Source organism: Vanacampus margaritifer, chromosome 19 (assembly GCF_051991255.1).
Source record: "Vanacampus margaritifer isolate UIUO_Vmar chromosome 19, RoL_Vmar_1.0, whole genome shotgun sequence".
Taxonomy (NCBI): Eukaryota; Metazoa; Chordata; class Actinopteri; order Syngnathiformes; family Syngnathidae; genus Vanacampus; species Vanacampus margaritifer.
This window is the reverse complement of record NC_135450.1, coordinates 11,200,557-11,225,773: the sequence shown is the minus strand read 5'-3', so window position 1 is coordinate 11,225,773 and position 25,217 is coordinate 11,200,557. Positions and strand designations below refer to the sequence as shown.

The 25,217-nt window shown below is 41.9% G+C and overlaps 1 protein-coding gene across 5 annotated transcripts in view; it reads right to left on the bottom strand.

Moving 5' to 3' along the window:
* ino80 (INO80 complex ATPase subunit) overlaps positions 1–24,912 on the bottom strand; it is a 33,582-nt gene extending 8,670 nt beyond the window's left edge. For 3 of the 5 annotated variants that reach the window (XM_077553091.1, XM_077553095.1, XM_077553094.1), the window contains exons 1-28: positions 24,771–24,912; positions 23,522–23,640; positions 23,345–23,400; positions 23,043–23,245; positions 22,782–22,915; positions 22,646–22,713; positions 22,435–22,581; positions 21,612–21,732; positions 21,328–21,533; positions 21,105–21,158; positions 20,801–21,004; positions 20,501–20,705; positions 20,367–20,434; positions 19,374–19,577; positions 19,218–19,298; positions 18,192–18,287; positions 16,578–16,637; positions 16,347–16,489; positions 16,067–16,269; positions 14,587–14,672; positions 14,038–14,205; positions 13,838–13,971; positions 13,703–13,770; positions 13,524–13,617; positions 12,591–12,783; positions 11,106–11,246; positions 9,335–9,560; positions 481–608 (exon numbers count right to left, since the gene is read on the bottom strand). In XM_077553091.1, the coding sequence (XP_077409217.1) occupies positions 481–608; positions 9,335–9,560; positions 11,106–11,246; positions 12,591–12,783; positions 13,524–13,617; positions 13,703–13,770; positions 13,838–13,971; positions 14,038–14,205; positions 14,587–14,672; positions 16,067–16,269; positions 16,347–16,489; positions 16,578–16,637; positions 18,192–18,287; positions 19,218–19,298; positions 19,374–19,577; positions 20,367–20,434; positions 20,501–20,705; positions 20,801–21,004; positions 21,105–21,158; positions 21,328–21,533; positions 21,612–21,732; positions 22,435–22,581; positions 22,646–22,713; positions 22,782–22,915; positions 23,043–23,200 (3,390 nt within the window). In that variant the 5' untranslated portion in view covers positions 23,201–23,245; positions 23,345–23,400; positions 23,522–23,640; positions 24,771–24,912. Of the gene's footprint in view, positions 1–480; positions 609–9,334; positions 9,561–11,105; positions 11,247–12,590; positions 12,784–13,523; positions 13,618–13,702; positions 13,771–13,837; positions 13,972–14,037; positions 14,206–14,586; positions 14,673–16,066; positions 16,270–16,346; positions 16,490–16,577; positions 16,638–18,191; positions 18,288–19,217; positions 19,299–19,373; positions 19,578–20,366; positions 20,435–20,500; positions 20,706–20,800; positions 21,005–21,104; positions 21,159–21,327; positions 21,534–21,611; positions 21,733–22,434; positions 22,582–22,645; positions 22,714–22,781; positions 22,916–23,042; positions 23,246–23,344; positions 23,401–23,521; positions 23,641–23,725; positions 24,714–24,770 lie in introns of those variants that run through there. The other 2 variants (XM_077553092.1, XM_077553093.1) reach the window with 2 other exon arrangements.
* Positions 24,913–25,217: the final 305 nt, after the last annotated feature.

Sequence of the window (25,217 nt, the reverse complement as noted above, 5' to 3'; positions counted from 1 at the left end):
TGTCTCTTTTTTGTCTTTTGACGTAACCTACCCTCGAGGCTCTTGCCACTCCCGTCGCCCCCGCCCCTCGCCCATCTGGCTTCTTCCTTGTCCCCTCCAGATGAGACCCCGCTCGTTAACCCGGACCTGTTAATTAGCTACCTAATGAGTGCGCTAACGAGGGACCGGCAGGCTGATTAGAGGGCATCGGAGGGGGATGGGGGGCATGGGGGTCTTCTGAACCCATTAAAACAACAGGCTTAGATGCACCTGACAGTCAAATTTTTAATGGGCATGTCTTAAATTCTGCTATGAATAACACATGAATCTAAACGACAGCACTTAGGGAGGGGCGCAGCTATGAATCCTAATTAGGATTGCTCAACCTCAATGTATGCGTAAGTATATGAAGGGCGAGATTTGGGGTGAGTTCTTGCAAATGGATGTTGAAGAAAGGATTTATATGTTCTGTGAGTGTGTGGTGCGCGTACGTGTTTCTACCTCGAGCAGGTCGATCATGCGGGTCATCTGGGAATAGATGAGGACTCTGTGTCCCTGGGCCTTTAGTCGACTCAGCAGGATATCCAGGGTGTGAAGCTTGCCACTTTCCGTGATTAGACACTCCTTATCTGCGGGGCAAGGAGACACACATTATTTGACATAAAGTCAAAAGGCTTCTCTGCCATGAATATATGAAGAGAAAAAAATACATAAAAGTGAGAAAAGGAGTGTGTGTGGGGGGGGGGGGGGCACATACAGTATGACCAATGATATAAACCTCTCTATATATATTTTTTTGTAAAATTATATAAAAAATAAATAAATATAAAATAATAAAATAAAAAATCTAATATTTTAAAATTTTTGTTTAGTAATTTGATACTTTTCAATATTATTTATCTATTTTTTTCCATCTATATAGGTATACAATTTTTTCCTTCTGTCTACCGTCACTAACTGAGCATCCTTTGTGTCTTTTTTTTTTACAAAATATGTTGTTGTTTTTTGTCAAATATTCTATAATATTTCAAATATTCTGTCAAATTTTTTATTTTTCGTCGATTTAATTGAAATTTTTTATATATTTTTGTCATAATATTCTGTATTTTATGATCAAATATATACAATTATAAATACAATATTTTTTCACATTGTGTATTTTCATGTGATATTGCATTTATATTTTGATTTTGTTTTCATAATAAACATACATAAATATAAAACAATAAAAATAGTGAGTATGGGCTGAACTGAGCATGTCTTCCTCTAGTTCACTGTGCGCCTTTTGTAACCTTGAAACCGCATATTCCATGTCAACTAAAATCCAAAGAGCCCTTGTATACTCTTATGTGAGTCTCCCCCTCCTCAAAGAAAAGCTGCCGTCCTCATTCGTAGGTCATCCGCAATCCTGCCAATCAATGCAAGTCCTCAATAAGCCATCTTCTCGAGGATAAAGACCCCTTTCACCACAGCAGTTCAGCTCAGCGAGGTTCAATCCTCTTAAAGCAGGCTGATCGGTTAAAGAAGCCTCAGCCCTTATTGACTGGGCTGCTAATAGGGAGCGCGGCCAAAGAATACAAGTGGGAGAAAGTGCAACGAAAAAGGTGATTTACATCCTCCGTCTACAAAAGAACAAAAAAACGCTCCGAACAGTTGTTGGAGGCCCACGTACCAACGGGTGTGCAAGAAGTCCACTTGATGAGGCATTAACGTCATCTGGACAACGGCGGGTTGCGGGACGCCGCCCACCCGCTGATGCTCAGACCGAGGGGACCGAGCCAGCCCCCCGAGAGGTCTGGTCCAGGGGTCAGGCCAGGTCACGGTGGGAGAGTCCGGCTCTGACTCAACTGTGAGCATATGCACGCGCCCATTGTAAACCTCAAAATGATGCAGATAGGTGCCAAAGATCTTTGTAGTCGGTCAGCTAGCTTAATGCTAACTCTAAATAGCATCTGTGTTGCAATGCTAAAACCCTTTAATCGACATTTAAAACATGTGGACACCAATATAACGTTGTGTATTCTTTATCCTCTGCAAAGAACAACTAATATTAGAGCCACAACAATTGTGGACACCAATATAACGTTGTGTATTCTTTATCCTCTGCAAAGAACAACTAATATTAGTGCCGCAACAACTGTGGACACCAATATAACGTCGTGTATTCTTTATCCTCTGCAAAGAACAACTAATATTAGTGCCGCACTGATGACCTGAGAAGAGTTGTGACACCTCAATGAACTGTATATCTGCATGTCTGTCTTCTACTACCCCCAAGTGGCAGAGGCGGGCACAACAGAAAGAGTAGCTTCAACTGAAACATTCGGACAAAATTTTTTAAGTTTATATGCGTATGTTACTGCTATTTGTTTTTCTAAAGTAAAATATTATGCTATTTTTTAATGAAAATAAACATTGCAAAAAATTTGTGTTTTTCAGCAAATAGGTTAAAAACGAGCTACCGGGTGAGCAAAACGACAGGGTTCACGGTACAGAACATTCAGAGTCACTCGACTCACAGGTGGCAGAGCCCAACGGAAACCTCGACCTTTTCCCTCCCATTCTGACAGCATTCTATGCTAATGTGCACTCCGACTGAACCCACGACCTGCGACCCGCCCTAGCGAGGTCAGGGCCTGCAGAGGTGTTAAAGAGGAACTAATAGAAGCGATGAACTCCCCGGGGAGTTGGGGAGCAACAGTGTGGGGGGGGGGGGGTCTCACCTCTGGGTCACCGTCCTCAGTCCTGGTCGGTCACGGGAAATGGGGATGAGATCAATTTTGAGTTGGTTCTCGGCATCGGAGGAACGTTCTTTGCTGCGTTTAGAACGCGACGAACGGTAAATTGTATGTGGGTCATAATGATGTGACAAGCTGTGGTCCACCATTTTGTTTTTGCCTTCACGTCAATGCTTTTCATATGATCTCTGTAAATCACTGATTTTCAACTACCACGGGTGGCTCTGGAAGGCATCCCCTGCGATAAACTGAATTGACTGAAATTGGTCGTGTGACCCCATTAGGAAGCGAAAGGAGTGATTGAGAAATGTAAGGAGATTAGCAAAGCGGACGGAGGTTCCTTGGGCGACTGACTAGATGGAAAAGCGCCGACTGGCCACGCTCTGCGCCGGCAGTGCTGCTCGGCTCCAGCCGGCAATCTGTTGCTGCTTAGCGGATTATGTTTAAGCCTTCCAGACTGTGCTGCTGACAAGTCGGATGATGTGTTATGTGGCCCAAAGTGAGGATCTAAACAAGACGACTCAAAGTAAATCTTAGATGAAAACAAAGAAATCCCAGAGATGCATCATTGCCAAATACGGTAAAAAAAAAAAAAAAAAAACTGGGCCAAGAAGACTGATAAATCACTATTTATGCTGTTGGTCGCCATCCACCACTGCTCTTCTGGTTTTAATTATAATATTCAAGAAATGTGATCATGTGATGATAGAGAACATGTTTGGTCACCAGGCAAATAACATGATTTAGAGAAGAGCTTTAGCTAGATTCAAATACAAAGTTGCTATTAACTTCATGCAATTTTAAGGAAAAATTATATATTGGGATATACAGGTCTTTCTTTAAAATAATTTATGGGTGGGGAAGTTTATTTACTAGCAGTATCGGTATTTGGTATCAGTAGCGGTGTCTACTCAAGAGTTGCGTATTGGTCGGGGGAAAAAGTGTTATCGAACATCCCTCTGCATGTATTCTGTAAATTCAACTGACTCGCTTTCATTTTTTACAGGCAACATATAGGGGTGTTAAAAAAAATCGATTTGGCGATATATCGCGATATTACAGTGCACAATTCTCGTATCGATTCAATGTGCGGCCGAATCGATGATTAAACATCGACTTTTGATGGAAATATTCAACAAAACGTTTTAGGATTAGGGTTCACACTTTAAGCATGGAAAAATGTTATATCAATGGAACATTAAGCCTTAATATTTTATTTCAATGCTGTTCAAACATGAAACAGATTGTAACCCGTTTCATTCATTTATGGCCTCCAAGTGCTTTTTCTACAAATATTTTTATACAAATATTTATAGAACTGTAATTACAACTTTACTTCTGCGCTAGCGTCGATTGCAAATTTGGGGTATGTTGCCGGCATAGGAATGGAAAGTAGAAGCCAGAAGTCCATCATGTTGCAAGAGAACATGATTTTTCTTTTTTCTTTTTTTTTGTAATTTAAACAAGTAGGGCACTGAAGAGTATGGTGACAACCACGCCCTAAAACGCAAACAAATCCCATTTGGTGTCACACCACTCTGCTGTTGCCATGGATACACAAATCAAGCTTCACCACCTGCCTTGCTTTCACAGCCCCCCCACCCCCCCAACACACACTCCAATCCAATCCAGCCAAAAGGGGTGCCTAGGCAGCCCCTCCCAGCCGCGCATCCTGCTGGCAGATTAGGCCAACGCCGTCCCTCCTCTTTACCCTCCGTACCCCCTACAGCTCCTTCACCATCCTCCGTCACCAAAAGAAAAGACCCCCCCAGCACCCCCTCCCGGCTGCCTGTCCCCTGACGGTGTAATCCAATCCCTGTAGGGCCAGAGCCAGAGGCCTGACACGGTCCTGACCCAATTAGAGGCCTGCTGCCAGCTAATTAACCCCGGCCCAGACCCGGTGCCTGGCGCCTGATATCCCCAAACCAACTAACGGCGCTAATTTCATTAATACACCACGCCGGCCCTTCTCGTCCTATCCTGTAACCCCCCCCCCCCCCCACACACACACACACACACACACCCCCACCACGCATGGAATTGGGCCATCTTGGAGAGGGGAGGCGGCCGATCTCCTTGATGAAAGATGATGGATGGTCGGTTATGTGAGAAATGGAGACAGATGGGGGTCGAAGGCGCGATCGAACCTGGCATCAGGCCCTCACTGCATCATGATACTTTATACAGGCTGATCAATAAGTCAATAGGCAACACTTGTTCGGCACTGCGGGTAATGGAAATATTAGCCCGGCGCTACTTTGCCACCATCGACGGGGAAGCTTAAATTTAATTTCCTCGCGAAGATAGCAGCGCTTTAGAAGCAAATGCTAGCAGGTTTTGGATGCTCAACATTGTGAACTACTTGACAGGAAGTCCTCGGCTACCAACAAGGTTGCAAACACTGCACGGTGAGAAATCTTTACAAAAATCTACATGACAGTAAATAAATATTAATTTAAAAAATGAGCACTCTTTGTTGTTTTTTTATGTATGTGTATATTAACAAAGAAATCATATTAGATGGAAAAATACATCCATTTTGTGACAAAAAAGGAAAAAATATTGTTTAAAAAAAATGCAAATATATAAAATGAAAAATAAGGACTGAAAAAAAAAAATAGATGAAAAATACAAATTATATAATATACATTGTGCCCTAATTTATTTTATTTATTTTTTTAACCAAAAGTAGGACTACTAGGTTAACAACTTAACAATGGTAATGGTAAATGTATACAAATATGCAAAGAAATAAAAAAATAATAATAATTTTGCGTGACAAAACTAATATTAGACACCAGCTACAAAATAACACAAAGTATTTGAAAATTCAAAATACTTGACAAAAATGAAACAAGAACAATACAAAAATGTGGAGGAATAATTAAGATGTAAATGAATAAGGATGAGATTGCATCATCACACTCAATTAGCGCCATAACTACACCGCGTTAAACTAGGTTATTAATGTTCCATTGAACGTACAAAGTGTACCAGCTTCTCGTTTGTGATGCCAAAATGATTCCCGGAAACCAGAGAAGAACGTGACGCCACTGCCTGGCCACAAACATGCAGCAACAGGGAGACAGCCTGATTAAGACTTTCCCGGTTTCTCACCACAGAAGCCACTCTGTCATCAATGTCAATTACTGCGGTTCCTCCGCTAAAAGAACTGGACTATGCTAATCATGTGGGCAATGTCTCCCCCTTCAGTCTACTTAGAGTCTTCTGTGTACCATCTACTGGCTTTTGTTTTTGTAAATTGCTGAGCTGGGCATAATGTTTTGGACTAAATTCCACCGAGGGGGTCAACGGTGGCAGTCAGATGAAACTTAACCGTGTTGTTTTGTGCCCTCACTATCAAAGCGCTTCCTGACATTTTTTGCCCATGAGCGGCGCTCCTTTGAAAGGACAGGAAGGCCCGAGCTGCACTTCCCACAGCCCGCCGATGCGGATTACACCAAGCCTCTCTCTCTCCCATGGTCTCCCATGATGCCCGCTTACGCATTCCAAATACAATCGTCTCAACGGTTCGAAGCGTTTCCCTCGACGCCGCGCCCTCTCGACGCGCGCACGATCCGTCAATTGGCGCCGCGTCGTGAGAAGCTGGTGATTTTGCGGAGGGGGGGGTTCTTATAATTACTGTCGTCGGCGCAGGAGCCGCAAAGACAGCAAGCGGAAGGTTATTTCGGTGTCATGCTGGAATGTTCCGCAAATAAATCCTTGAGCGTGAGAGCAAAACAATTCTGTTTCATAACTGCGCATGTTGTCCTTATATTCCCATTGACTAATAAGTGAGTTGGGGGGGGCATATGAAATGATTGCGCATAAACGTTAAATACAAATTGCACTTAAAAACGAGTTGTAAACAAAAACAATAATGCAAATGTATCATACTTTAAAGAATTTTAACTCACATTACACAAACTAAATATTAATTATTAGGGGTGTGAATTGCGTAGTACCTGGCGATTCGATTCGCATCACGATTCATAGGTCACAATTCGATTCGATACCAATTAAACTTTTTATTTTATTTTTTTTAGAGCTCAGTATTGTTCATTCGATTTGACATGTCATCATTGCCCTCCTTTTTTTTTAATATATATATATATATATATATAAATTTATGTGGGTGAGTATGTGTATGTGCGTGTGTGTGTGTGTGCGTGCGAGTGTGTGTGTATTCATTGGTTCACCTAAAACCTATTAAAAAAAATCCCATACTAATAATATAATATAATAATAAATTGCCAAATGCAGAAACATCAATGTAAGTTATCACGATGTGGTGGCTCTCGCTAACAGGCAGAATTAAGTAACCAGAATTAGGTTAAAAAATTCTATATACGTAGACCATGTTTCTATCAATTTTGATATTTGGTTTTTATTTGAGGCAGATATTTTTTCCATTAAAATGTGATTTATGAGGAGGTTAGACCATTGGTCGATATTCAGAATTAGTTTTTTTTTGCGATAGTAAGGGCTACAAGTGTAGATTGAAATTGTTTATGTGATACTGATTAATCCTGATACGTATCTATAAATGGATTATTGCGATTTTTTTTTACTCAAATTTTGAAAATACTAATCAGTAAACTTGTACATGTACACTGTAAGATTTGTATGAAAATGTATTTATTTATATGAAAATTTCAGGCTTATAACTGAGCCACTGCATTTAACAAACAGGTTGCAGTCTCAAGTTTGAACAGCACTGAAATCAAACATTAAGGCTTAATGTTCCATTAATAGAACATTCTTCCATACTTAATGTGTGAATCCTAACCCTAAGCAAGACGTTTTGTTGAATATTTCCATAAAAAAAATGATGTTTAAAAATTGAATCGGCCGCATATCGAATCGATTCGGGAATTGTGCGCTGTAATATCGCGATATATTGCCGAATCGATTTTTTCTAACACCCCTATTAATTCTATTCATTAATTATATACAAGTGAGACTGCATAGAACCTATAGAACATTTTGGGGTTGACAAAATCTTAATGCCCCATTGGCCTTGTTTTTTCCTCCTGTGCAGCCTCGTCCCTTAATAAGCTCCTTGATTAGATCCCTCCATTGATACCATCGTACTCACGCCACGCTGGTCAAAACAAACAGTCATTCAAGCCCTGCCATTTGTTCTTAAAGGTGTGTGTGTGGGGGGGGGGGGGGTATGAGGGGAGAGGGGGTCTGGGAAACTACAGCCAGGCTACTGTACATATCTTGAGCCTTGATGTGGCAACAATGAGTTCGGCGGAGGACGGCTGCCGCGCCGTCGGGTCACTTCCTTCCTCCCGAGGCTGAGAAAGAAGCGACAGGCTGGGACGCACAGAAAGAAACGGCTCACGGACCACGGAACAAAAGTCCCAACCCCAAATCGGAGTCAACGCATGGAAAAGGACACCTCACAGGCTTGGCTAACGCACGAGCGCACACACACACACACACACACACACAAACATAGCATCTAATGGCGTTACCTAACGAAGCGCTCGAACAATGAGGAGCACATCAACTTCCTGGCTTTGTCCGCCGCCTCTTAACTTCACAGGAGAGCTCAGACGGTTCTCACAGACACACGCAAATACTTGTTTTTGCTTTCGCACTCGGGCGCAAACACTGACGAGCAAAGAACGCAACAAAAAGTGTCTGAGTGTTTTTTTTTTGTGGGTGTTTTGTTTGGGTGGGATCATTATTTTTTCATGGGTTGGATTGAAGAAATGGCAGCAACATATATTTAACCCGATGTTATTCATTGTCTGGCCATCTTAAAAGATTGTTTTACAATAGGTCAACATTAATTTATAATAAAAAAAAAATTTTAAAAAATAAAAATAAAAATAGAGAGAGCAATGATGATGACATGTCAAATTCGGTAAAATCACAGAATGAACAATACTGAGCTCTCCAGAAAAAGAAAAAAAAAAGATCAACATTAGTCAACAAATTTGAATACAGTATTTGCGGCTTTAGATGACCACCACAAACTCGCGATCCCGCACCCGTGAATTTGCATATTTGCATTTTCCCCATTTATCGCCACAAAACCGCACAGAAAGAGCATGCGTGTTCTCTCTCGCTGCCAAAAGAGACCCCCCAGCCAAAGGAGGGTGGTCAACACAAAATATGACAAGCCGCCATTCATCATTGTGAGCAGGTCGGTGAGAAGGGAAGTGTTGTGTGTACAAGTGTGGCGGACCTCTCTCCTGCCGCACATCCATCAGCCTCCACTTTGCTCGGAGTGACCCGCAACTCGGCCCAGCCAGATTCTGCGCTCGAGCACACGTACACGCTGGCAATCTCAGTGATTGTGATGACACATGTGCGCACATACAGAGGTAGAGGATGCTGACAGGCCCCGTTCTACTGACTTTCTCAACCCTGTGCTGACCTTTTCTGGCATTTCCCACGGGCCCCTCACACTGCGGAGGTATTCAGTGCCATGTAGGAAATAACTCATCATTCATCATTACCACTCGAAGCACAACAAGACATACATCACCACGTGGATTTTTATTGACACCTAATGTTAATTAGGAAATCGATTACACGTGTACCAAATAAAGTGTCCGGTAAAAATATTCATCGAGTCATTGATGCAAACGTGAACTTACCCGGTATCCGAATGTAGGACCAGCCGTGCTGAGGGAAGACGGCCATAACGCCGCCGGGCTGTTGCGGGAAGAAGGCGCCGGCCCTCCGCCGCCAGTCGGCGGCCAGGTGGGGCGTGCCGTAGAGGAAGCATTCTTTGAAGACGGCACCGCCGCCGACGCGCGTCACCCGCCACTCGTGCTCGGCGCTTCGATCGGCGCAGTAGCGCTCCATGGGAACCGCCGTGACCTGGTTCGCCAAAACGAAAAGATAACGGCTTTAAATACATGTGAAACAACTAGGACTTTTTTTCACCTTTCAATGACTTTGTCATTACTATTTATATATCAATATTACAGCAACCTGAGGGATGAAAGTGCTTAACGTAGCCACTTTTATATCAGTACTATTTCAAATGTAAATTGAGAAAACGCTAACATGCTAACAGTTAGTATGTTAACATATAGCAAATAGCGACCGTAGCGGAGAAAATCTTATAAAGTCCATATGAAGGGAAATTAAATCACAAATTCAATAGCGTGTTAATAACTAGGGGTGTGCCAAAAAATCGATTCTCATAAGAATCGCGATTCTCATTTAGTACGATTCAGAATGTCCCAAAATCAATTTTATTTAACTTATTTTATACTGTCTACCGTTTGTTTGTGTGTGCCTATATTGGGAGCGCTGTTGATGTTGTACCCGATTTGGCCACTTAGGGGCAGTGTGGTTCCAAGCGGTCTGATACACTGTTAAGTTGTAGCCACATTAGAGAGTAGAAGGGAAAAGTCACGATCAAATTATTGCAATAATAGTTTTTGTTTTTTCAGCGTGGAGCCGTTCTTTTGAGTGATAAAAGTGCCGCGTGTAGCGCGCTAATTAGCATTAGCGAGTCAGACTGGAGTCGATCATTACGATTCCTTGAACATCTATAAATTGAAGCAAAAATTATTGGCAATCAAATCATTTTGAATCAAAAATCGTTCGGAATCGAAAATAGATTCTGAATCGAATCGCACAAAAAAAAATAAATAAAAAATAATCGGAAACGAATCGAATCGTGAGACATTCAAAGATTCCCACTCATATTAATAACCCTGTCAAACTTGAATGAAAAAAAAGGGGCCGCTGTTACTCAAATACACAGGCGGTGACGTCTTGGACAACGCCGGTTTGCGGTTTGCAGGCCACCTCTAGCCAGCCAGCTCTTTTGCCCACAGGCCACGTTGACGTTGGTCAACGAGTCACCGTCTCACTCGATTTTGTGTCATGTGTGGGTCTACATAAAATAGCAACCTAGTGGGCTGGAATGTGGTTAGCTATACAGTGGGGGAAGGCTGACTGTCTCAAGTGCGTACTTGAGCTTAGTTTTAGCCACAGACCCAAAAATCCAGACAACAGAAAAATAAGGAGTAGAAACAAATGACTCAAGTCATTTTTACAGGGTCTTTAAGGGCACTTGAAAAAGGTTTAACTATATCTAGCCGTGTAGTCAGGTACATGCTAGCAGTTGGTATGCTAACATATAGCAAGATTGCAGCCTAAGTAAAGAAAGTGCTAACATACTAACATTTGGTATTAGCACCAAATCAGTAGGTTGTAAGTGTCTTGGTGCAAGTTTGGGTACACGTCACAGGGAAACAGGACACTCAACAGCTACACGCTAACCTGTGTTTGTTTTAAAGGCAGCAGGAAGCAAGTGGACTCATACTCAAATGCACTCCTTTAACCCCCTACCCCCACCCAACCAACATACACACACACGCAGAGATACACACACACAAACGTACATACCCTCGGTGTGGCTGCAAGAAGGAACTTGGGCGGGAGCGCGGGCTGGCACGGCCACAGTCGGGAGGTGGCTGACCGTCGACAGTGGATGGTCACGTCGGCGTGTCCGACCATGCCTGGCCTGAGGGCCGTGAAAACCAGGTTCTGGTGCAAAAACATGAGGTATTGATATTTAGGTGGAAAAATCAGGCATCATTTTGACCTTAAGGACCAGAAATGACTTAATTTAGACTTTTGTGACTCATACCACTCAAATTCAAAATAAAAATGAAAAAAAAAGGCAGTTTTATGAACGCGCCATGTAATTCCCAGCTTATTTGGTATGATTAAATTGTATTACGGAGCCACCTGAATAAAATGATTTTATTCAGTCAGATATTGTTAACTCTTTCACTGCCATGGACGTTAAAAGACGTCAAGTAAAAACCTACGGAGGGCCGCCAATGACGTTAACTATTTCACTATTTCACTGCCACTGACGTTAAAAGACGTCAAGTAAAATCCTGCAAATCCTGCTCCGTCTCCTTGCACTCAGGGCAGTGTTACAAAAAGAAAAACTGTATTTGAAACATCCACATAATTGTAAATAGTACCGCAGTTGCACACATTTGTAAATAGTTTGCGAAATTGTTTTGTCAAATTGTTCCACTGTTGAATGGAAATAAACATATTTTGCAATCTAAAAACACTTTTTCATTGTTGGTGGTGGTGTATTACAGAAGTAAAGCACTATTTAGGTGTTTGTGGCATCATTCATGGACAAAAAGAAGTGTACAATTCACTAGAGTGCATGAAATAACATAGTTTCACAAAAAGCTCTTTTTCTCCGCTTTTTGTTTCAAAACAGAGCATTTCGGTGAAACTAACCATTTTCTATTGTTGATTACTGAAGAACGGAATAAGGTAGAAACAAACTTTTTTTTCTGATGAAAGATGAGAGTTCAATCTTTCATTTGGTAGTATGTGTGTTTCCACAACATTTTCTGTGGACCTTGAAAGATCAGTCAAAATGCTTAAATCGGCTGGCACTGGCGACATCCCGTTTCTGAAAACGTCTGGCAGTCAAAGAGTTAATGAAAAGATTTATTATTTTTATTATTATTATTATTATTATTATTATTATTATTATTATTATATGCACCTTACATTTACATTTCAAATTCAAAATCTCGACTAATGTGCCTTTGGGTCAAATACCAATGAAGGTCATCGAGTGCAGCCCTTCAGTCCATTCACATCAGCTGCCAACTTAAAAGTACCCAAACGTGTTATGTAAATGTCTGATGACCCGCAGCTTAGTGGAGATGAACGCCGCCATGTGGAGGGATAAACCACACATTACCAGCTGTGTGCCACAAACGCATGTTTCGAATGTGTGTGGATGTATGTTGGTGGAGCGAGAAACGATGGACGCATAGCGCCACGCTGCCCCCTACTGGCGATTCTGAACCTTGAATTGGCATCAGTGCTGCGTGATCTCTTACGTACCCGTAGAATGGGGCTGGTTTGTGTGTTGGGGAAGGACGAGGGTCTTTGTATCCACAAGAGGAGGTCTTTGCGGGACAGAGCGGTGGACTGTGACGTCCCCCCCTCGTCCCCTGCGCCTTCTTCCTGGAGGGCGAACAGCCGCTGGCAATGTGATCGGTACGCTGCCTTCAGAGACAGAAAAAGGGCTAGCCACCTGAAAATGAATGGGGAAAAAATCAAAAAGTTCAAACTTTACAACATTTACATTTTAATGGTTACATTGTTAACATGCTGGGGTAAATGACTTATCAACACAATCCCTATGCATCTTCAAAATGATCATATGACTACACTACATAGGTGCTATTTGAATTCCCAGATGAAGGAAAAAAAGAGAAAATGCATAATTATGTGCAATGCCTGTGACCACTTTTATTCAATTACATTTTAATGTATTATTTAATTGTATTACACTGTATGCACCGCGGTATTATTAATTTCATTTTATTACATTTTACTACAGGCTATTACTTTTTTTTCTCTCCTGAAGACAGGTATTGGTTGTGAAATATTAACATTACACTACCACATGTAAAATTTGACTTCAGGTCCTCATTTGAACTTTTTCAATTTTAATTTAGCCCTCTGACACTTTATATGGATATTGGTGCAAAATATTAATTGAATTACTTTTTATTTCATGCCCTGATGTAATTTTGATGAAATTGTAATCAATGTTAGTTTATACCCCTTTTTATCGTATTAAATGTTATTTTAGGCCTATTTTGAACTACTAACATTGCATTGTATCAAATTGTGTTTCATGCCGCTAGTTTGTATTTATGGTTGTTAACTGTTAATACTTAAACCACACGAGCAACATTGAAATTAGAAGCATTTTCAGCTGAATTATGCACTTTTCTATCTCTAAAATGAGTCCTTATCTCCCCCTACCTGACTAAGGTGCCTTGCAGCATGAGGTTGGACATCTCAGCCGGCGACACGTCGATGAAACGCAGGAAGGAAAAACAGTTTCCTTCGTCGTCACCTAGGTTGGTTAATAAAGCAAATATTAAAAAAATAAAAATAAAATAACATTAAATTAGGACGTTCAAAGTTGAAGAGCAACTTACCTTTCCTGTGAAAGAGCGACTGTTGGATATGATACGTGGAAAAGGGAGACAGCAGCACTCGCAGTGACCTGATGGGGACATATTTTGTGAGGTCTAAGTTCAATGCTGAACTATTAAAGGAGCGTCATTCCTTACTTGTCCGTGGCCTGGCTGTGAGCGTGGAGGAGGCCGTGGCGGTAAAGGAACTTGGGCAAGACGTAGGGCACGAGGAACATGTGGAAAGGAGAGCGCGTCTCCTGGCGTTCAAACAAGTCGGGGTGATTGCACACCTGCGGAAAGAAAGATGCGTATTGACCGAGGCTAAACAAAAACATCAAATCGAACTTCCCTCCTACCTTCCTGAACTGCATGACCAGATTCATGAGTGACGACGTGGTGCTGTGGGACTGCTGGGCCGTGCCCATGGAGGACTGCAGCAGGTCCTCGATGGAGATCTTGTTCCTCAGGGCTTGGTAGAGCAACCTCTGCCGGGACGTCAGCTGGCAGTAGGTCAGGATCTCGATCTGGGTTCGAGCGGTGATGGATTTACATCACGGGAGGTCATTAACGCAAAATAGAAAGACGTCTGAAATGACCATAATCTTGCGAGAAGGAAGGAGGGGGAGCGGTGAACTTTTGACTCCCATAGAGGGGGGGGGGGGGAGTGAGTGTATGAGGCGACCCGTGAGCCAAACGGGGCCTTCACACATCTGCCAGCAAGGCCACATTATGGCCAAGTAACATTTACTTTGTCAATAAGCTGCCTGAGGAGATGAATGGGGCAAAGGTGCAGGTTTACATTGTACCACACTTTGTCTTAGTTCCTGTGGTACTTAGCCATCATAAGGTATATCCTGTATGACATTTGTATGGTGGGAGAAGGAAGTGTGAGTTGTTTTTGTTACCTTGTCCGAGAGCTCGTTTTCCACATCCTTCTTGATCCTGCGCAGCATGAAAGGCTTGAGGATCATGTGTAGCCGCGAAAGTTGGTCTGTGACAAAATGTGTAAATCTTGATGAAAAGACCAACTGAAAAAACAACAACAATTTAAATTCCAAGTTGAACTGATCGCCAAATGAGCCTGTTTTGAAGGGGCAGAGGTCACCTTCTACTGCAGGGGTTGCCAACACGATCGGTTTTAGTCACTTTGACTACTAGCGGCATAGCTAGGGGTGTTGAGATGAGGCGAGTAACTACTACAAGCCCAGTTTGTGAAGAAAAAAAACCTGCCCCCATGTAGACAGTAAAAGCATGGATTGTATTTTCAGTCATGGAGGCAGCACTTCATCACCAAGCCACCAAATTACACTTGTCAATTACTGGACCCAATAAGTGCATGTGGTATAAACAGTAGGGCTGGGAATCTTTGACTGTCTCATGATTCGATTCCAATTTTTGGGTCTCTGATTCGATTCAGAATCATAATCGATTATCGATTCAGAACGATTTTAGATTTAAAATTATTTGATTGCCAATGATTTCTGCTTCAATTTATAGATATGCATAGAATTGTCATGATCTACTCCAGTCTGACTCGCTAATGCTAATTAGCGCGCTACTCGTGGCACTTTTATCACTCAAAAGAACCACTATTTATACAAAACGCTTCAGGAAAGTATACAGAGAAGCATCTTAACATCCCACACTGCAAAAAAAAACAACTTTTATTGGAATAACTTGATCATGACTTTTTGCTTCTTTGTGGCTACAAATCAGAACGAATCAGAACCACACTGCCCCTAAGTGGCCAAATTGTGTACAACATGAACAGTGCTCCCAATAAAGACACACACAAACAAGGGCAAGACAGTATAAAATAATTGAAAAAAAATCGATCTTGGGACATTTAAAATTGATTCTGAATCATACTAAGTGAGAATCGCGATTCTTATGAGAATCGATTTTTTGCCACACCCCTAAAAAACAGTGCGCGTAAAGTTAAATTAGCTGCATTTTGACCTCACCATCTGGCAAAAATTCCGGACGACCCACTCACGGGCGCATTTTGGAAAATAGGTACATAATTTATTTATTTATTTTATTTTATTTTTTCAATTCAAAAATTGATTTCATTTTTTAAAAGAAATGAAAGGGGACAGAAAGAAGAAAAACTTACAATTTATGTCCTTAACACACACAAAAAAGAAAAAAAAGTTAGCACTAAATAAATGACAGTAAACAGTCAAGACAATTAAAAAATAATAATTGAAGAATATTTTTCCAAAAATTGTGCTTTTATACTTTTTTTTTTTAATGGAAATTTTACTTATGTTTATAGACAGTCTGTTGGTGTTGAGCTACTTCATAATGTTCCTAAACTATTTCTCTATTACTTGCATTACAGTATATATAGATATTTTATTTTATTGGAACGAATGTACTCACTCTCATCGATGGCCGACTTGTTCTCAGCGTGGCTCTCGATGTCCTTGGAGAACCACTCGTTGAATTCCTCGTGGGAATCGAACAGCGTGGGCATGATGAAGTGCAGCAGGGCCCACAGTTCGGCCATTGTGTTTTGGATCGGCGTCCCCGTCAGGAGCAGCCTGTTTCGACACTGGAACTGCAGGAGGATCTTCCACCGCACACTAAAAAAAAAAAAATGGTGATGAGAAGTGTTTTTTTCCTATTTTCCAACAATTCAAAATTCTAGTACACGCTATACCTTGTACTGCTTTTCAGCGCCTGGGCCTCATCCAGAACCATGTACTGCCATTTGACCCTTTGGAAGTACTTGACGTCCTGGACTACCAGCTGGTAGCTGGTGATCACCACGTGGAACGGTGCGTTCTGAGTGTAGAGGGTTTTCTGAACACACACACACAACACGGCAGCAGATATTTTATTAAACACCAAAAAACAATAACCATTTATAGCTTCTTCAATTCTTGCTTACCTGGCTCCAGAATTTCCGAATAACTTTGCGATCATGAGGGTTACCCCAATATGGCAAAACCTGAGTGGCAAATAGATTTAAATTAGAGACATGATACGATAAACAATTTCAATCTACACTTGTAGCCCTTCCTATCGCAAAAAAAAAAAAATCTTGTTAACTGGAAAAATAAACAAACTCTGAATATCGACCAATGGTCTAACCTCCTCATAAATCACATTTTAATGGAAAAAATATCTGCCTCAAATAAAAACCAAATATCAAAATTTATAGAAACATGGTCTACGTATATAGAATTTTTTAACCTAATTCTGGTTACTTAATTCTGCCTGTTAGCGAGAGCCACCACATCGTGATAACTTACATTGATGTTTCTGCATTTGGCAATTTATTATTATATTATATTATTAGTATGGGATTTTTTTTTAATAGATTTTAGGTGAACTAATGAATACACACACACACGCACATACATACACATACTCACCCACATACATAAAAATAATAATTATGTATATATATATATATATATATATATATATATATACAGTATATATATATATATATATATATATAAATAAAAAATAAAAATAAAAGGAGAGCAATGATGACATGTCAAATCGAATGAACAATACTGAGCTCTCCAGGGAAAAATTAAAAAAAAAAAAATTAAAAAAGGAGACATGATACGATACGGACGGTTTTTTTCAGACCGACACGATTATTAGCAGTCAAGGATGCTAAAAAACGATATTTGGAGACCATGTTTATTTTCACTAAAAGGGAAAATATTGCCATCAAACTCGTTTCTGTAACTATTCTGAACCTGGAGGAGGATCTGTTACGAATTGGGGTTTCTTTGCTGCATTTGGCGCAGGAACACGAAATTTCAACACTCTCAGCGCATCCTGGAGCAAAATGAGCTGAAATCCAAAGACTATCAAGGCATTTTGTGGAGAAATGGGCTGCAACATTGTCCGAAAAACTGATCTTGGTCATGTTCTAGGACTTACTTTTCTACTAGCTCAACCTGTGCAGGGTGCAGAGTAATCTCCAAGCGAGCAAGACATCCTGAAGCAAAACGGGCTTTACCAATGTGGCTAAGAACAAAACATCAGACTACTTTGAAGAGCCCTGATCTAAATCCGATTGAACATAGTATATTTTTTTAAAGGATGTGAATCAATTTGACTACAAACAAAAAGCTCAAAAAGCCCTATGAAAACAGAGCCGAGACGACGCTTCCACAGGGGAAACGTTTTAGCTGAGCAACAAGCATGAATCACTGCTTCGATTCTGAGGTCGCTAACAAATGCCATGTGAAAAGCATTTCTGCATCATTTCATCCATCAACACCGGTCGCCATTCAATTGTTTTCCGTCAGTCTTGAGGAAGCTTATCTTCAAATTGTGTAATATGCTCTTTTCACAGCTCATTAGCAGAATAGACTGGAGCTGATTTATTGTCAAGAGTCGGAGGGGAAATACACTAGCGAGTCCATGTGTGTGTTTGTGCGCGGCACGTACATCACTTTCGCTAAGTAGACTGTTTTTAAGATGTCCTGATAGAACACTGCCTCCTAGTGAGCATCTTTCTAGTGTCGAAGATTCCCACCTTGAACTTGGGCACAAAGCGCGAGAACTCCTGATGCCAGTTGTTGAGCGTGGACGCCGGGGAGATGATGAGGAATGGGCCCCAGATGTTGTCTCTCTGTGATAAGGGGAAAGAAGACATTTGTTAAGAGTGCATATTTATTTTTTTCTTTTGACGTTTCGTGTACGAGTCAAAGTCAAGAGCAAAAAGATGAATACAGAACTAATGTAGAGGAATTTCCCATGCAGTCAGCAGTTAAGGCAGGACTATGCTAATGAGAATTGGTCAAATGCCAACAGTAGCAATTAGGGGTGGAATAAACAAGGCCAATGGGGCATTATGCATTAAGATTTTGTTCAAAATTTTAAAGGGGAAGTCAACCCCCAAAATGTTCTTTACAGTTATATGTTCTATGCAGTCTCACTTGTATATAATTAATTAATATAATTAATAGGGGTGTTAAAAAATTTTATTCAGCAATATATCACGATATTACAGCGCGCAATTCTCGAATTGATTCGATATGCGGACGAATAGATTTTTAAACATCAATTTTTTTAATGGGAATATTCAACAAAACATCTTACTTAGGGTTAGGATTCACACATTAAGCATGGAAGAATGTTATATTAATGGAACATTAGGCCTTAATATTTGATTTCGGTGCTGTTCAAACTTGAAACTTGACTGCAACCTGTTTGTTAAATGCAGTGGCTCAGTCTAGCCTGAATTTTCAGATAAATAAATACATTTGTATACAAATTTTACAGTGTACATGTACAACTTTACTGATTAGTATTTTCATTTTTAAATTTGAGTAAAAAAAAAATCCGCAATAATCAATTTTTAGATTTGTATCGGGATTAATCGGTATCGAATCGTGACCTATGAATCGTGATACGAATTGAATCGGCAGGTACTAGGCAATTCCCACCCCTAGTAGGAATGCTAATCTCCACTCGAGCAGTACATAGAATAAACACCACAATATGAGGAAGTATAGTATAGTGTTTATATGAGCAACTGATAAAAGGAAAAAGCACCTACCTCTGCAAGGTGGGCCAACAGGGCGATACTCTGGACCGTCTTCCCAAGCCCCATCTCATCCGCTAGGATGCCATTAATGCCCTACGAAAATGTGACGTATTTGAATCCACCATTCCTGACTAAATCATCCCACTCTTAAATAACACCTCGGCTTACTTGTTCGTAGAGGTTTGCGAGCCAGTTCATGCCTTTGAGCTGGTAGCCCTTCAGCTTGCCGTTGAAGATGGTGGGCTGCGGGATGTCCTCGCCGGCTTGAATGGACGGGTTGGATAGACTGTAGCTTTCGCCGAAACCGAAGGCAGCGGCCGCTGAGGAGGACGCCGAGCGGCTATCGTGGGAGTCCTCGTCGAACATGTGTGTCTGCAGGGGGGGAGAATGGAGGATTGGACAATATTTGAATGAGCCTCTGGTTGTAAAAGCTCTGATGTGTTGGATTTTCTTTCCCACTGAAAACGTTTTTTGGACCATTTCGCATCAGATATGATCTCTCAGGGGAAAAAAATAGATTGATCAAGAATTGCATCAAATGCTTTCGTCTTTTTAGAGTTGTCTCGTCTAAATTAAGATAGCATTTTTCAAGTCAACCTGTTTTTATCCATGTCACTTGTTGTCAACTGAAGATGACATCAGAGTTGCTCAGGGCTCAGGCAACGACCAATCACAGCTCACCTTTTTTCTGAAGCTGAGCTGTGATTGGTTGTTACCTGAGACCTGAGCAACTATGATGTCATTTTCAAGTGTCAAAATAGCCGCCTTCTGATATTGATAAAAACTTCTGGATTTTGCTTCGTAACTGATATTCCACTAACACAATATTAACTAAAATACCATATTTAGATTAGTGGGGCTGCATAGAACATATTATTGTCAAGACACATTTTTGGGGTTTGACTTCCCTTTTAATGAGAATCGCAAAGTTGGTGCTGGAAACGTCTGGGAAAAGTCATGTTAAAATCTTTGCAATTTACAGTCGTTTAACATCAATTTTTCTAATCTCTCTAGATTTCCCTCGAAAAACGAATCAAGCTGTTTTGAAAGTGTTTGCCTGGTTTCGAATGATCAAAATGATCATAACTATGCCTCAAGCCAGGAAAAACCCTGCTATATAAAAAGCAGATTACAGAAAGGTATATATAATCATCAACTCACTCTCTGTTGATGAATATGGTAGGCCTCCTGTGCATTCCTCAGAGCCTGAGACTTGTAGTATTCACTGTCTGAAAGCATATATTCACATTTGAGACATTTTTGTGACGATTTACTAGAAATCAGAAACATCGTACCGTAGTCCTCCTGCCCCACATTGACCATGACGCCTCCGCCGATGTCGATCTGCCGCCGCGCGCTGGTGTCATCCAGCTTCTTCAGAATCTCCTCTTGGGCGTCGTCGCCCCCCGGCGAGCCGGCGGAGGCTTTGCCGCTCATGAAGTGGGCGTAGAGTTCCGTCTGCGTGATGAGGAAGTTGAGCTTGCGCTGCTGACGCTTGGCCTGGAAACGAAAACGGTGTGTGAAAATGGAAGCATACAATCTACCTAATTGTCCGTTGCATGTTGTGAAGAAGAAGCCGCTTCCCCTCCGCTTACCTCCTTCATCTCCTCGTCCAGTTTCCGCTGCTCCAGCGCCTCCTTCTCAGCCCGCTTCCTGTGCTCCTTCTCCACCTTGTCGTACTTTTTCCAGTAGAGCATCATCTCCTTGGTGAGGCGGCGGGCGCGAGGCAGCGTCTCCTTGCAGTTCTTCTGCGCCTGGATGGCGGCGCGGCGCACCTCGCGCATGCACTGGTGGGCCAACTGAAGACCGGACAGAAGGAAAAAAAAAAGAAAAAAAAAAGAGATGACATGTTTTTTGGGAAGTAAACTGGAAGTCATTTATAAAGTATACCTGACTTACCTTTTTAGCATTGGTCAACACCAGGTTCTTAGCGGAGGTCTTCTGCTTGAAAGACTGCAAAACGGGGCAAAGTGGAGCAAAAAACCTTTCAGATGTGTTTTCAAAGGTGACATATTATGGACTTTTTAAATTATATATAAAATTAAGACACCTGAGAGCTGTTTTAAAATGTAATAGAAATGCATAATGTGCTTGATTATAGGTAAGGTGCGCCTTCACTCACCTTGGGGATCTCCTTCTTGGCAATGGTTAGCCACACTTTGCGCCGGCGTGCGTTCAGCTGCTCCACGCTCAGGTGCTTCTTCTTCAGAATGGGTGCCGGCGCGTCCTGCGAAAACTTGGCAAAGGTCTTGGCCACGTAAGGGAGGCCCTCGTCGGAAAAGTCGCCCTCGCCACGTTTCTTCTTCTTCTTCACTTTCTTCAGCTTGGCTGCGAACAAAAACAGGCAGCGGGAATACTTTCCTGAACAAAATGATCACAACAATGTAATCAAATAATTTTTGTTACCCTTGAATTTTTTCTCCTCTTTGATTTTCTTCTTCTTTGGGCCCAGAAGGTGGCGCTGTTGCTCGTAGAAGAGGTCTTGACTGGAAAGCAGGCCAGTGCTGTAGAACTGGTACTGCTGAAGCTACAGCACAACCAGACGGAAAAGTGTCAAGTCAATTGTGTATTAATGCTGCAGTCAAGAAAACTGGGAATTTTGAATTTTAGCCAACTTCTAATTCGGAATTCAAAACCTTCCCACTGGTATGAATTTGACACATTTTAACATTTTACAATATTTTAAATATCAGTAAGATGTATTTTTATTTGTATTGAATGGTTTTAAGAGCAATAATAACAATATAACTAATTAACGTATATTTCTGACTACAAAGTCGCACTTTTTTTCATAGTTTGGCTGGTCCGCCTGCGATTTATACTCAGATACATTAAAATTAGAGCTCAGACTGGCACCTAAAATCCTCGTTATGGCGTTGACTTTTTTGGGGGCCGGCATATAGTTTTGGTACATTACTGCAATTGGCCAGAAGGTGGCGGTAATGTACCAAATGTATTTGACAAACGCCCAAAGAAAGTAGAAGAAGAGAAGAAGGAATTGAAGAAGAGGAAATGCGATTTATACTCCGGAGCGGCTTTGTTTTGTTTTTCTATTACGATGCATCTATTGACTGATGCAACTTATAGCGACTTATGGAAAAATATGATAACTAATTTAACCTGGTAAGAAGGAAGGTATATACGTTCTAGAAAATGGATGAATGGCGAGATAGAACTGCAACCTTTGTGAAGTCACACCTCGTGCGGCCACACGGGCCTTTCCATTTACCTCGCGGTCAGTGTGGAACTTGTTCTGATGCTGCCTGGTGTAGCGGTGCAGCCTCAGCATGTCGTGCAACTCGTCACGCGACATACTGAAGTCCGAGTCGTCCGAGTCTGTGTCCGAGTCAGTGGTGTTGTCGCTCAACAACAGGCTCTGAGGAATAAGGAATCATTTAGGAACGGTGTATTCGGACAAATTAGTGCAATATATTCCTCACCTTCAACCATTTCCGGTTCTTCTTCATTTTGGAGAAGTTGTACAGGTTTGCTTTGTCCGTCTTTTGGTCTGCAAAAATGAAAACTCATGTTTAGTTTTATGATTGGATGCTTGTGGGGAAGGTCTCCCAGCTTTACCTTGCAGAAGGACGCCATTGAGGGGCTTGCCTTCGACAAAGGAGTCTTCTTGGTCACAGGGCTCCCTCTTCACTGTCAAGGGTTCGAGAGAGAGCCCGGACCCCAGAGCGCCGTCGCTGTCATCACTGTCATCGCTGGAAAAGTCACAATTACGAAAATACTTTTTTCATCAAATCAACTCAAACATTTAAAACTGAGTATGTAGAGAGAAAAAATGGTTGAACAACGACAGTATGGTATAGAAGACTTATTTTGCAGTACCTGGTGACATCTTTATTGAAGACGGTGGCCGTTTGGCGCAGAAAGCTTTCCAGTCTGAGGGAGCGTTCCAAGCGTTGCAGGTAGAGAGGTTTGGCCAGGCCTGACGAGCCCCCCACCGCCCCGGCCAGCTCGGGCCGCCCGCCCTGCCCGGACGCCATACGGTCCAGATACGCCCACAGGTCCGGCTGGGCAGGGATTTTTTACTGCAAGGGAGGCAATGAAGGGGAATAGGCCATTCATTGAAAAATAACACGCTACTTCAAGGACACTGTGTAAAATACAGTACTCTTTTGTGGGCTTACCTCTTCTGTAAGAGCAGTCATAATCGTCAGTTGCATGATTATGGATACACAGAACCCTTAAACAAAAATAATGTATGATCATTCAGTGTGCAAAAAAAAAAAAAAAGCTCCCCCATGACAACAACGAATTGATTATGAATTACTGTAACCCAGAATTATTTGTGACAAATTGTTTACCTTTTTAATTTAAAATTGTCCCAATGCTTCTTTATTCAGCTTCATTTCAGCATCTCAGCGGTGTATATATTGTATATGACTTCTGAATTAAGTCCTCCATGAAAGCAGACTGATTATCTCTGTTGAATCAAAATGAAGCATTTGCTTTTACTTTGGAAAACAACATTGTTGCCTATTTTCTGACATGTTACAGGCCAAACTTACAGTGTCAATTTGAAAACAATGTCCTGTTTTAAAATAAAGGGACTGAAACTAAAACATGTTTTGTTTGTTGTCTTGATCTGATTCATCAATGTGAAGCTCCAATCATTTGTTCATTTTTTATCGCGCTTCTCCTGAAGGGTCACAAGAGCCTATCCCAGCTGACTTTGAGCAAGAGGCGTGGTACACCCTGGACTGGTCGCTAGCCAATCGTAAAGAGCATGTAGAAAAACAATCACACAACAATAGAAATTACTATTCGCTACCATGTATTCGTGGGAGGAGAAATGAAATGCACATTTCACACAGAAGGGACTGAGATTCGAACTCGTAACCTAAGAGGCAGACATGCTCATTAGAGAAACACTACATGCAATTTAAAGTACTACCAGCCACGTAAACGTTTAATAAATATAATTTTTTATCACTGAAATGTGCCCTAAAATGTACTCATTAATCAAACGTCATCCTGTTATTGTTAGCTTGCCAAGTTAGCCAACGCTAGCTAGGTGGCTAACCTTGAACGTTAAACTGTGTGCTGAGCGGTTAGCATAGGTTGTAGCAAAAGCTAACTAGTCTCGATGCTAACACTTAGCCGCATCGCATCAACATAAGTTGAGAGGCGCCTGCGATCAGTTCGCATTATAGGAGTCGAATCATATCTTATAGTCCGTGTAGAGTGGACTTTTGACCGGTCTGCTTGATAATTTAGCGCCGTGTTAGCATTAGCCTTTGGGATGCTAACGGGAGTTTTGACAGTCTTCGCGTAACATTATTATGAAGTGAACACACCCGCCCTGTCTCTTTAAGGCCACCACCTCTTCTGCCTTAAGTATATATTAAGATACTGCTTTAATGACTTTAATTGTGTTGCCCGCTGGTCGGGGGAGGCGGCAAGGCCCTAACCGGCCCGCTCGCGCCTCTAGTGTCCTTGCAGGGGGAAGCTCAAGTCGTGGTCGTGTATGCGCTCCCCGTGTTTTTAATTCTTTTCTCCCTCCCGGCCATCTTCCCCCCACCATTGCTCCTTTGCCGTAACGGTGTCTCTCACCTCAACCCCCCCGTGTGGCCCCTTTCGCGTGTCTCTCGCCGCTGCTGCCGACTCTCGGTTCCCTGACTCCAAAATGGCGGTTAAAGGCGCCGAGCGAGTCTGTGAGCTTTGAGTCTGCAGCGGCGGCGGAGAGGCGGCCACTTTCTGTTACTGAGAGAGCACAGAGACACGACGCCATGGAGGCACAAGCAAGGAGCAGGCTTTTTAATCGAGCGCCGAGCGACGGCTGCTCGCCTTTCTGCGTGTCTGACGGCAGGATGTTCACATTTAAATCACACGACGCATGCAAACAAGTTAACAAAAACCAGACGGAGTATTTTATGGCGTGTCGCGGCGGTAAATTGAAAGTACCGCACGTACATCGGAGACTTTCTGATGTCGATTAGTAGTGTCTGCCCTCTGCGATGGTTACTGCGCTACGTCTTACGTCACCATGAGGGAACTCCG